Genomic DNA, 14,206 nt, shown 5'->3' with positions numbered 1-14,206 from the left:
TGTCTACACCTATATCATAGATTATTAAGCCTATGCATGCTAACACCTCAAACTAGGTGTTGAAGAATACAGAATGCGCCCTACGGAGCGAGCATTAACGCTTACCGAAACGGTCCTTATTGTGAACTCTTAACGGTCCTTTGGCAAAAACTTTAAACAGATTCAGACCGTGAAAAAAGGCGAAGTAGGTATTGGAGGGCACAGAATCCCATTGTCCCGAGGAACCGGGGTCTCAGACGTTTCCAACTGTCGCAGGGCAGTCCTAGGCTCGGGCTATGTACAAACGAGGGCACCAACACCTTACTTCTAACAGGGAATGCAAAAATGAGCGCACACTGGAGGGATTCGGACATTCCTGTCACGAACTAAGTTCAATTGTATTAGAACTAAAAATAGGTTAATGTTCTAACTTCTCGTTACGCTTTTCCTGAACCAAATGGGGAGTAGAAGGCGGAGCTACAATGGAAGTCAATACTAGCTACTAAAATGCCCTGATCTAACTAATTGCTTTCGCAATCTATTAGTTCCAGTCTTCCTATATCTGACATATTCAGGCATAAATTTCTCAGAACAATTCCCTACATTCTTCACATCTAGTAGTTCCAAAATGACACCCTTTACCCCTGCCAGTACAAAGGAATGTTGATAAACTTCCAATTTCACCATCCTGGTTACACCAAAACATTCCTACATAGCCAGATGTTATTGGTTTTACTTCCACTGAAGATATCCTAGGAAAATAAAATTACAATACCGTAAACAGGTGGTAAAACAGCCAAACACCAAATTCATAGAATCACCAACATTTGGCCTAGCCGCAATGGCGGCAAGGAGAATTCTGACGAGCTAAAACATTCGAAAACACACCTGGTGGAGAACAGGTAAACTAGACAGTCATCCGGGCAGCCATTCGATTATTTTTGTTTGAATGCCGAGTCGCTAATCGGCGGGGAGATATGGCTAATTTAACAGCAGGTAAGATGCATCTCAAATAAATGAAACCATAAACCACATAGCAAGCGAATGCCCGGCACTTGCACAGAACCAGTACAAAAAGAGGCATGATTCAGTAGCAAAAGCCCTCCACTGGAGCCTGTGCAAGAAAACACCAGCTACCTTGCAGTAATAAGTGGAACGAGCACCAACCTGAAGGAGTGATAGAAAACGATCTGGCAAAGATCCTCTGGGACTATGGTATCAAAAAAGCTAGGATGATGCGTGCCAGTAGACAGACGTACGTTGATTGACAAAATCAAGAAGAAAGAATCACTCATTGAGTCGCAATACCATGGACACCAGAGTTGAAGAGAAAGAGTGGGAAAAATGGATAAGTATCATGACCTGAATATGAAATATGAAGGTTATGGGATATGCCAGTGGAAATTGTGCCCATAATCATAGGAACACTAGGCACGATCACAAGATCCCTGAAAAGGAATCTGGAAAAACTAAAGGCTGAAGTAAACTCCAGGACTCATGCAGAAGTGTGTGATCCTAGAAACGGTACTACACATAGTAAGAAAAAAGTGATGGACTCCTAAGGAAGCAGGATGCAACCCGGAAACCCACACTATAGTAAATACCACCCAGTCGAATTGGTGGACTGTGATAGACAAAAAAATAAAATAAATTAAATAAATAATAATAATAATAATAATAATAATAATAATAATATAATAATAATAAAATAAAAGTAGACAAAGACCCAGACAAAATATACAAAGACAGGAGAAAGACAAGCAGAAACAGAGGAATGGCATAACAAACCAATGCACGGACAATACATGAGACAGACTAAAGAACTAGCCAGCGATGACACATGGCAATGGCTACAGAGGGGAGAGCTAAAGAAGGAAACTGAAGGGAATGATAACAGCCGGCACAAGATCAGGCCCTAAGAACCAGATAGTTCAAAGAACGATAGATGGAAATAACATCTCCCATATGTAGGAAGTGCATACGAAAAATGAAACCATAAACCACATAGCAAGCGAATGCCCGGCACTTGCACAGAACCAGTACAAAAAGAGGCATGATTCAGTAGCAAAAGCCCTCCACTGGAGCCTGTGCAGAAACATCAGCTACCTTGCAGTAATAAGTGGTACGAGCACCAACCTGAAGGAGTGATAGGAAAACGATCACGCAAACATCCTCTGGGGACCTATGGTATCAGGACGGATAGGGTGATACGTTGCAAACAGGACCAGGACGTGACGTTGAGTTGACAAAAGTCAAGAAGAAAGTATCACTCATTGATGTTGGCAATACCCATGGGGACACCAGAGGTTGAAGAGAAAGAGAGGGAAAAAAATGGAATAAAGTATCAAGATCTGAAAATAGAAATAAGAAGGATATGGGATATGCCAGTGGAAATCGTACCCATAATCATAGGAGAAACACTAGGCACGATCCCAAGATCCCTGAAAAGGAATCTAGAAAAACTAGAGGCTGAAGTAGCTCCAGGACTCATGCAGAAGAAGTGTCATCCTAGAAACGGCACACATAGTAAGAAAAGTGATGGACTCCTAAGGAGGCAGGATGCAAACCCGGAACCCCACACTATAAATACCACCCAGTCGAATGGAGGACTGTGATAGAGCAAAAAAAAAAAAAAAAAAAAAAAAAAAAAAAATAATAATAACTAATAATAATAATAATAATAATAATGTTTTGTTAAAAAGAATGGCAGCATCAGTGGAATGATTTTATATAAAGTCTCTAAAATTTTCTTATCATTTTCTTTCTTTGGGCAAGAAGGGAGCTTCACAAAAAAGTACATATGAAACCCACAAACCTGGGCATGTGCCTGAATGGTGAGAGCGAGTGTTCAAACAGATACAAAAGCACTGCAATCAGCGTCTTCATCAGGAGAGCTCTCTCATACTGCTTTCTTGGAAGGATACACACACACCAAATTACAACGTGTTGCCCAGGTCTTAATCAACAATGGCTATTCCAATTGGGACATCACCAAATGCATCCGTTGAACCATTGATAAATGGTATCAGCAAGAGCCTCACACTGCCCTTGAAGACATACTCTCTTTTTACAAGGGAGTCTTTCACTAGAAGTACAAAAAGGATGAGCTTGTCCTTCGCAACATCATAGAATGAAATGTCTGCACTACAAACCAGGGAAAAAGGTGAAACTACTTATTCACTCTAAGAGCAAAAAGACCAGTGGCCTGATCATATCATGAACAACACCCAGCTACCTAATTGCAGGATTCCCTGATGAGTACCATGTGGCTCACCAGTACAAATGCCATCCAAGAATGCCTTTTACTTTTACATCAGTATGACCACAATGAAACAAATCTCCAGAGGTATCTCCCGCTACGTTCAGGGGGGCGCCATCCATGATAAAAAAAGGACATTTTTATAATAAAATTAGATTTTGTATATATATACTTACAGTAACTACATAGCTATAATTTTCTACTTCACAGCAGTTTACAATGCAATTCGCGGTTAGCGATTCTTTTGTTTAGCGAAGGTAACTGGCCCCACCTACTTTCCAGGGAAGTACAACAGAGCTAAGACCATCATTTGTTTTATGCCTATGTCCATAAGAGGGGAGGAGGGTGGGCTTTGTTCAGTAGTTTACATCCCGGTTACGTATATACAGTATCTAATTTTATTATAAAAATGACATTTTTGTATAAGTAACTTACTTAGTAACTACATAGCTGAAGCCCGACATTGACCAGAGGTAGAATCATGGACACACTATTTCCCAAAAACAGTCGGTGGCAAAGCTGAATTTACAATAGTAGCTTAGCTAGCATCAACAAAATGTTTGTTGTCAACCTACCTGATAAGAGAGCTCAAGCAGGAAGATACTGCCTCTGGTCAGAGCTCACCTCAATCTGTAGAGACGTGGCAGTAGAGCCAGGTTTCGCCTCTAATTCAGTGGGATGCTTTGCAATTGAGGAGTACTCCGATGACTGCCAAAGCTACCAAAACACAAGCCCTTGCCCTGGGCAACACATGGAATAACCAGAAAAACCAGCTAACTGAACACCAATAAAAACTATCACCATTACCCAACCATCAACAACCAGATTGGTGGGTACTCCAAGTACACCGTACCCCCCAGCTTCCCAAACCTCGACAACCACTGTCAAGGCGAGTTAAAATAAGAGAATAGATATACTCTCCTACCCTTTGTTTCCCAATACCAAGCCAGCAACAGATAAGGGACCTAAATCACTACAATTATTATAAAACTATTTGTACGACACACAAATAAAAATGAGCAAATGCAGATTTACATCTCCAGACTGTAGCTTGTACAATCGAAGCAAGAGAAACATTATTTTTGTAAACTATGGAAGTGGCCACTGCCCATGAGTAAGGGCATAAAGGGAAAAACTTATTCTGAACCCTTTGAGTAATTCAGAAATAAAATTTCTAAGAATAAAAGCCAAAACGTTATTTGCACAGGATGTGATGGGTCCTTGACCGAGCGCACCAAAGGTCAGGGCAGCGGCCTCGGATTGCCTCAGTTCTTCCCAAGTAGAATTTTAATGCTCTTATGGGGCACAGGGTCCTTTCCTGATCCGTAGGATTGAGGATTCAGTCAGTGACTTAATTCTGAATGGAGCAAGGCCAAGGATTAGTTAAAGTTTCATTTTTTGCAAGAAACTGCATCTCCCCTGTAAAAAGCCCACATCTTTATGTAGGGCTTGTATCTCGCTCACTCTTTTACCCGTAGCTAAGGCAACTAAAAAAGTGTCTTCCTTGTAAGATCCCTCAGGCTAGAAGATTGCATGGGTTTGAATCGAGGCCCTGATATCCTCTTCAGCACAACATCAAGATTCCAAGACAATACAGCCTTTTCCCTTTTGGTTGTCTCAACGACTTAATCAATTCACTGATGTCCTTATTTGAGGACAAATCCAGGCCCCTGTATCTAAACACAGAGCTTAGCATGGCTCTAAATCCGTTGATTGTAGCTGGTGCTAACTGTCAAGTAGTTCTTAAAAATAGAAGAAAGACTGATATTTGGGCTACAGGGGTAGAAGGCGAGATATCATGGTTTCTGCACCAGCTGCAAAAAACTGACCACTTGGTCTGGTAAATGTTAATGGAGGATTGGCATCTACACTGAGCAATTGCTTCTGCTGCTGGTCTTGAAAAAAACCTTTGGTTTGACAAGCTTCCTGATAGTTTGCAGCCTGTCAGAGAAAGAGTGGATAGTCTTTGATGGAACCGGAGAAAATGTGGTTGCCTGAGCAGACTTTGTTGCTATGGTAGATAAATCTTGGGAAGTCCACCGGAGGTTGAGGAGATCCGGGAACCACTCTTTTTGTGACCGAAAGGGGGCCACTAACGTCATTGAAAGGTTGCTGTGCGACCTGAATTTGTTTATCATATCCCTCACCATACTGAAGGATGGGAAAGCGTAAACATCGGATTCGACCAATCCTGGATCATCGCATCCGTTGCCCATACAAGAGGATCCAGGACTAGCGAATAATGCAAGGGAAGTCAATGATTCCTCACCGTTGCAAACAGATCTATCAACGATTTCCCCACCACCTCCACAAGTCAGTGCACACTTGTGGATTGAGTGTCCACACCATCGGTAGTACTTGCTTGCAATGACTCAACTCGTCCGCAATGACATTCAGTTTCCACTGAATAAACCTGGTGACAATCTGGGTGTGATTGTCATGAGCAAAGGGAGCAGATCCTTGGCTGCCTCGAACAGGGAGTACGAGTGCGTGCCTCCTTGCTTCTTGATGTAAGCCAACGCCATTGTGTTGTCAGAATTAACAATGACTGTGGAGTCGTGGACCGCGTCGCAAAGTATTGAAGGGCCAGATGAACTGCTTTTAGTTCCTTCACATTTGTGTGTAAGTCCTCCTCTGAATTGGACCACATCCCTAATACTTCTGCATTCTCTAGGATGGTGCCCAAACCCGATCCGACACGTCTGAGTATAGCGTGCGGTTGGGGTTCAGAGGGAACAGAGATTTTCCTTCCACAAACCTTCCTGCTATAAGCCACCACTTGAGGTTCTCTTTGATTTCTCGTGATCAGGACACCAAGGAATCGGGTTGGGTTTCCTCTGCCAGTTGCCTTGAGGAAGAACTGAAGTGCTCATATGGAGCCTTCCCAAGGACACAAAATGTGGTCCAGAGAGAAATCCGCGAATCAGTGTCTGCAAATCTGGAGAACACGATTACAGGGGCCCCACTGTAATTGATTGTCCAGCACCCCACTAGCTTGAAAGCATTAAGAAGGTTCCTACGTATGGTAGGTTATTAGTATAGGCCTTTTATAAAAGGTTTTGCTATATGGACCTTTAACAGAACTAACCAAAAAGGATGTTAAATATGAATGGAAGGACAAACAGAAACAGCCTTTCAAACACTAAAGAGCAAAATGACCCAGGTACCCTGTGTTTTAGTCTATCCAGATTTTTCCAAAAGACTTTTATTTGGCTTGTGATGCCTCAAGTACAGGGCTATGAGCTGTATTGTTACAAAAGGCCAAAACTAGGATGAGGGCAGTATATTATGCTAGTAGAGTTTTAAATTAAGCAAAAAGACATTATAGTACAACAGAAAGAGAAAAGGTTTTTAGCCTTATATTGAGGTTTAAAGTTTTGACATATACTTTTGGGTCATATAGTTAACGTGCTTATTGATCACAAACCCATTTGTAACTTGTTTAAAAAAAAAAAGACCACCATTCACCAATAACATGAAATTCAATAGGTGGTTCATTAGAGTATAAGAATTTGCCCCAGAATTCAGATATATTCCAGGACCATTTAACACCTTGACCGATGCATTATCCAGATCTCATGAAGAAACAGAAAAATGCATTACCACTAATACCTTCTATTTTAGTTTTCTGGTAGTAGATTTAGATTTAGAAAGAGTAAAAATACAATAAGAAAGAGATGCAGAAATCAGACAAATAGTAGGACAGCTATTACTAGATGAATCCTTAAAACCTGATTTTCAATTAATAAATGGATTGTTGTATATAAGGGCGACAGAGAAAAATGGTTTTTCTCAACAATACATCCAAAAAACACTAACCAGAGAAGTTTTAGAATTAACACACTCATATAAGTTAGCAGAACAGCCAGGAATTAAAAAGACAACCAGAATCATAACCAGAAATTATTTTTGGCCAAACTGCAGTGAAGATACCAAGAACTTTGTACAAAACTGTATAGTTTGTATTCAACAAAAGGGTAACGTAAATCTTGAAGCGCCACTTGAACAATATCCATCAGAATTAAATCCATTCCAAGTAGTAACGTTGGACTTTTTAGGTGCATTTCCCAGTACTATTAGAGGAAATAAGCAAATATTAGTCTTCTAAGACTATCTAACATGATATGTAGAAATAATACCAGTAAGAAACAGAGATGCATCTACAGTGGCAGAAGCTCTTAAATCTAGAATTATCACAAGACATTCATACCCACAAGTTCGTCTTTCTGATAATGCTGCTGAATTTACTAGTGATCTTTTAAAGAGAATATGTGAATTTTATAAAATAAATAAATGTCAAATAACAGCTTATAAACCAAAATCTAATGGAGCAGTGGAACGAAGTAATCGTAAAATAAAGGATATCCTGAAAACTTTAGTGAGTCCACAAACAGAAGATTGGGAATTTCCAGTAGATGACACACAATTCATGTTGAATAATACTGTAATTGAGACAATAGGAGAATCTCCACATTATTTGCTATACGGTTATCAAAAGAGAATGCCTAACACATTATTAAATGATGCAACACCACCCAGACATACAGTACGGTTCCCAATTATGCGAGAATCTGGTCGACCCACCGCCTCGCAGAATTGGAAATTACTGTATTTTCATATCATTTTTGTGACTAAATGCACTTTTTGTGATAAAACTATTGAAATAGTACTCAGGTATATGCATTTTTAATTTTTTTTGGTGTAATAACTATTAAAATAGGCAGTTTTAGACATTTCTAGAGGGGTTTTAAGTACTATTTGCTCATTTTACTTATTCTTGTGGGGTCTGGTACCCCCCCTGCAAATACTGGGGGTCTATTGTACATACTATTGTTTAATGAGAAAAAAAAATATGTATCAAAGAAACTATTTCACTTACAGAATCCATTTATATTGTGCTTAGACTTAGATGTAAAAAAACTAGTGGCATATTTTAATGAAAAAAATACAATACCTAATTAGTGAATACACAGTGCCACTACAAAAACCAAAAAAAATAATTTTTGAGATACTTCCCAGAGAAACATCTGCAAATTAGTGAAAGTTCCCCACGGAAAAGTGATAATGTTTTCCACAAAAATCTGCAACAAAGTGGACCACGGAAATGTGAGACGCGTAAACCCGGTGGGGCACTGTATTTCTGTAATCTAAAGCAATACCAAGCATGAAGCAAATGTTTAATGTTGAAAGTTGCAAACTACTTTGTGACAAGACACCCTACTATTTTCCTCTCAAATTTTTTCAGTAATATAATAGATTCATTTACTGTCTTGGTGAATACAACAGGAACAATTCTTAAAGATATGATGGTAAACAGTAATTTTACGATGTAAAAAAATGAAATTTCAGTTTTTCTCTGCTACAAAATATAGACTTCAAGGATTATTTTGTTGTCTTTTTTTCAAATGTCGGTAAATTTTCATAAGTTCTTCATTAACCCTTAAACGTCGAAGCGGTATTTTAAAAATCGTCTCCCATATGCCGGCGGCGTTCGCGAGTGAGCGCTGTAGTGGAAATTTTTTTTTTTTTTTAAATCACAGCACACTTAGTTTTTAAGATTAAGAGTTCATTTTTGGCTCCTTTCTTTGTCATTGCCTGAAGTTTATTATGCAACCATCAGAAATGAAAAAAAATATCATTATCATATATAAATATTGGGATATATGACAGCGCGAAAAAAAAATTTCATATATAATTGTATACAAATCGCGCTGTGAGCAAAACAGTTAAAGCTAACGAGTTAATTTTTTTTCGTTGTATTGTACACTAAATTGCAATCATTTTGGTATATAACACATTGTAAAACGATCAAGGCAACACAGAGAAAATATTATCACAAAATGATGTATGAATTTGTAACACGCGGACGTAAAAAAAAAAAAATTAAAAAAAAAAAAAAAAAACGGTTTTCAAAAATTCACCATAAATTGAAATATTATGCCGAGAGACTTCCGAGTTTGGTTGCAAAATGAAGGTAATTGATTGAATATTACTAGACTGTAAGTGTTGTAGCTTACAATTGCAGTTTTCGACCATTTCGGTCGAGTTAAAGTTGACCAAAGGACGATTTTTTCTTTATCGTTATATATATGAAAATATTTCAAAACTAATAACAGCTACAACCATAGGTTGTTTTTTGATTTGTTGAGTTCCTACATGAAATTGCCGCACATTTTCATATATATAACTTTATGTAACGGCTAATTTAAAATGGTGCAAACATTACGACAATCGGATGAAAAAATTTATGATTTTTTTCGGAAGTTACCGCGCGGACGTAAGGAAAATGCTTTTTTTTCATAAATTCACCATAAATCGAAATATTATGCTAGAGACTTCCAATTTGTTGCAAAATAAAGGTAAATGATTGAATATTACTAAAATGTAAGAGTTTTAGCTTACTATTGCGTTTTTTTACCATTTCGGTCGAGTCAAAGTTGACTGAAGGTTGATATTTTGGCACTTATCTTTATTTATATGAAAATATTTCAAAACTGATAAAAGCTACAACCATGGGTTGTTTTTAGTTGCATTCTACTTGAAATTGCACACATTTCCATATATAAAAATTTATGTAACGGCTAATTTAAAATGGTGCAAACATTATGACAATCGGACGAAAACAAATTTATGATTTTTTTCAGGAGTTACCAGCGCGGACGTAAGGAAAAAGTTTTTTCATAAATTCACCATAAATCAAAATATTGTGCTAGAGACTTCCAATTTGTTGCAAAATGAAGGTAAATGATTGAATATTACTAGAATATAAGAGTTTTAGCTTTCAATTGCGTTTTTCGACCATTTTGGTAGAGTCAAAGTTGACCGAAGGTTGAAATTTTGGTACTTATCGTTATTTATATGAAAATATTTCAAAACTGATAAAAGCTACAACCATGAGCTGTTTTTAGTTGTATTCTACATGAAATTGCGCACATTTTCATATATACGTAATACTCCATGTAACAGCTAATATAAAATGGTGCAAAAATTATGTCAAAGTGACAAAATAATTTCCGAGATGTGTCCGCTGATAATTTTTAGTGCGAGAAGAAAGAAATTCAAGCTTGCGCGCCTGGGTAACGATTGTAAACAAAACAACGCCTTGATCCGTGAGCTCCCAGCATCCCCCCCAAGGCGGGTGATTCAAAGTTTTTGCCTAGTAGGCCTATATTTTCTGCGAATTCAAAAATTTTTTTATATCGACGTACCATACGTACAATCGGCACCCAACAGACATTTAATATAGAAGTTTAATACGTCCAATCGGCGTTAAAGGGTTAATAACTCTCAACTTCTTCTTTCCCACCGTTATCCCTACATTAAGGGATCGGTTGCCTGATGCGCCTTCTCCACTGCCTTCTATCAAAGGCATCATCCTCCACCAAACACTCTTCCCTCCATATCTTCCTTCACTTTATCTAAGCCTTCACCTTCATATTACTGAGTATTCAAAGGATATGAACAATCCAGTCTGTCCATAGTCAATTTCTAAATCTTTACTCTGACAGTAAATACAGAACTACCAATTTAACCGGGTGTACTCTCATGAATGAAAATTACACCTTACCAAACAGATCTCTACTTAAATACTGTAATCACTGGATGAAAATAACACATGTACTACCATATTATATACTCATGTAACACTGTGATCTCGCATATCATGTGACCCCCAAATTTTCGCCCTTAAAAAATTATTTGATTATGTGTCTCGTGTATAATGCGAGTTCAATTTTTCAGACCAAATTACAATAGGCTCTCTTTTCCTCCTTTTTATCTATCCCATTTTCTAGTTAGGCTAAACCTTTCTCCTCCATCTCTTTATCTATCCCATCTTCTAGTTAAGCTAAAAAAAAGTAAAAGAGAATGCTAAAAGTATTGTTAGTAATGTTTATTTGTTGCGTAAATGCATAAAGCCAGAAACAGATGATTTGCCATGAACAACCGAATCCAATAACAACAGCGGTTTCGCTTGCATTTCAACCATCGTACGATAGTAAAAAATTACCATAGTTATGTTACAAATGATGTTAAGTAGAAATAGGACTGTTATGTTTTTACATTACTATATCCTTATCCACTACGAAGAAAAGATTGCAATGGGCATATACGTGTACTGCTAAATTTAAGCTGCAAGTTGTAGCTTCGAAGCTAAGGAAAGAATGTTCATCTGCTAACTACTATTATCGTGCACTGGCAACATGGATGAAACTCCTGCAGACTTCGGTATAGTACCATCAAACTCGACCATAAACAAAATTTGAGAGAAACATCTTTTAATCAAAACCATTTGGCATGAAATAACACATTTTCATTTTACTGTTTTCACTCCGATAAAAGATGAATGTATGTAAAGCTCGTAGTATTCTAGTGAAATCAAGTGAAAATATCGAACACAATCTGGCAATCTGTTGATTTTTTTTTTACACAACAAGCATGCCCTCAGCACCATCTATTAAAAAAAAATTAATTTTGTTCACAACAATACATATTCAAGTAATATTTTGACTTGAAAACACTTCATGTAACATAAAATAACCTTGTCCCATATCAATAGAGTACGTATCTTGAAATTCATTTACATGAATTAGATAGAAAATCGTTCTGATTCGAGTTCAATACAACAAAATAAACTTACTTCACAATCGCCCTCAGCCGATTACCAAACCAAAACATTGATTGCTATGTTTGTATATTAATAATAAAACTAGTCAATATCGGAAAAACAAATTACAATATTATTGGATGCAGTGAAGTAAGGCATAACTTTTTAAAAGATCTATGGAAATGATGCATATTCAGTATGTTTGTATTCTATCAAATGATACCAGTATGTGAATATTACATACGCTAATTTTATATCTCGTGTATGATGTGACCCCCCAAAAATTAGCTAAAAAATTAGGTCTTCAAAAGTCGCATGACACGCGAGTATATATCGGTAATAAAGATTCTGACAAAATTGGTGTGGTGTCCGAGGCCTTTGCTACAGACAATACTGATAAGTTTTTCTTTATATTCAGAAACTAGCACATGATATACTTATTAGTTAAAAGTCTGCAAACAAAATTAGCTTTTCATAATGGCACCTTTTTGTAAATAAGAAAGCCATAGTCTTGCATCATAATATAATACGACATAAAATTAATAAACACTTTCAGCACCTACCAGGAGGGACTCCTGCACCGCCACCCCAATTATTAAATGTTGTAAAGATTCCAAAAGGAAAGGCACCAATACCAAAGTGGAACTGGAAACCACCTCCCTCACCAAAGCCAAACCTGCATATAACCATTCTGAGGTTTCTGGTCACCGTCCGCTGACCAGGAGGACGGGGAGGTAGTTTATCCCTGAAAGCATAAAATGATGCCAATTCATTTCCTTCATTTCAATAAACATTCTGACATTAACGTTTTCCACTCTTGGAGCTGGATGACAGTTATCTCTGGATATTTCAAGGACTATGATTGGACACTATGCCGCCATAATAAACCATTAGTGAAAATTATCTAAACTGGAACAGTTTCATTTGGGTGCCAGTTAACTATAATATTAATTCAATATTACTTTACTATACTATAGTTTTTTTCTATTGGTTCAAGCATCCTTCAACTAATACATGATAAAAATGATATTGTTATGATACAATAAAGTTTTATACATACTTACCTGCAGATATATACTTCGCTTTGGACGACGGAGTCTAAAGCTAAGTATATATCTGGCAGGTAAGTTGAATGTATAAAAACTACTCTTTAACTTTCAAACCTCATTTAACTTTATGAGGATTATTAGCAGCCTCATTAGCAGTAAAACCATGCCAAGAAAATACTTGACCCAATGAAATAACCTGATGACTCACAATTAGTAAAGAATGGAGAGAAAGACTGAGAATGAATTCACTTGAAGTAAGTCATAAAACATACTTCTAAAAAGCAACTATCACTAACCTTGGATCTTGTTGATTTCCTGAACCTCTGCCATACAATGGAATTACTTTCTCACGTGATATCGCTGCTTTACACACTGGACACGTTTGGTTATTTGGTCTTGTTTCCAACCACTGATGCAAACAGGGCCAACTGAAATGAGAAGAGACATGCCATGTCATTAAGGTACAACAATCGTCCCTCCTCAGGAGAGAATTGCCTACATCCTGGAAGTTGCAATGACTATTTTTTTTTTTTGTACAGTTCCTCTAGAACCATTTCAATGTTGCAGTTTTGAGAATAGATGAAATAATTTACTTTCTTGTACGTTTGAGAACCTAGATTTAATATACCGTATATTTCTGAGTATAAGACGACCTTTAAATTCCAAAATTCATCCCTAAAAATTGGGGGTCGTCTTATACTACACTTCTAAAAATTAAACCTTGAATTCTAAGATGTGTATCGGTAGGCTAGCCTCGGCCTCAGTGGTATAGCCTAACCTGAAGATTCACATTATGAAATAAACTGATGGTAAAGGTAATACAACCGTTTTTACCTTCTATATGTATTGGCCTATCTTCATAACAAATAGCCCATTTGAGGAATACTTCTAAATCAATGAAACAAACTTTTGTCTAAGTGATCCCAGCTGAGAGAATGTAAACATCGAATTACGGTTGCTCTAACAGCAACCTTTATCTTTCGGTAACCTTTTAGAAACTTCAGTGGTATTGTAATTACGGTAATAAGACTTAGGATAACAATATTAATTTTCCATTAAAGGTTTTCATACATATCACAAGACTGATCACATCTGCCACCATCATAGGGTTTCCAGTCTGGTTCTGGCGAGTTGACTTCGGCTTTGTTGTCAATTGTCGTCAATATCATACACATCATCTTCGGTACCAACCAAGGCATTTTTTAAATGATTTTATGACACTTTCAATTTTCATATTCCCCATGATTTTATAAAAAAAAATGCAGTGAACATCACGTGAGGCAGCACGCAAAGCTGTTTGTAACTGTTTAGAAC

At 37.3% G+C, this 14,206-nt stretch overlaps 1 protein-coding gene across 1 annotated transcript in view; it reads right to left on the bottom strand.

The window, feature by feature from the left end:
• Nucleotides 1-14,206, bottom strand: part of LOC135221859 (E3 ubiquitin-protein ligase RNF185-like) — an 88,099-nt gene that overhangs the window by 59,550 nt on the left and 14,343 nt on the right. The window contains 2 exon segments of the mRNA XM_064259803.1: nt 12,407-12,588; nt 13,189-13,320. Coding sequence (XP_064115873.1) covers nt 12,407-12,588; nt 13,189-13,320 — 314 coding nt within the window.

This window comes from Macrobrachium nipponense, chromosome 3, assembly GCF_015104395.2.
Source record: "Macrobrachium nipponense isolate FS-2020 chromosome 3, ASM1510439v2, whole genome shotgun sequence".
In the NCBI taxonomy this organism is placed as follows: domain Eukaryota; kingdom Metazoa; phylum Arthropoda; class Malacostraca; order Decapoda; family Palaemonidae; genus Macrobrachium; species Macrobrachium nipponense.
This window is presented reverse-complemented; position numbering and strand designations above follow the sequence as displayed.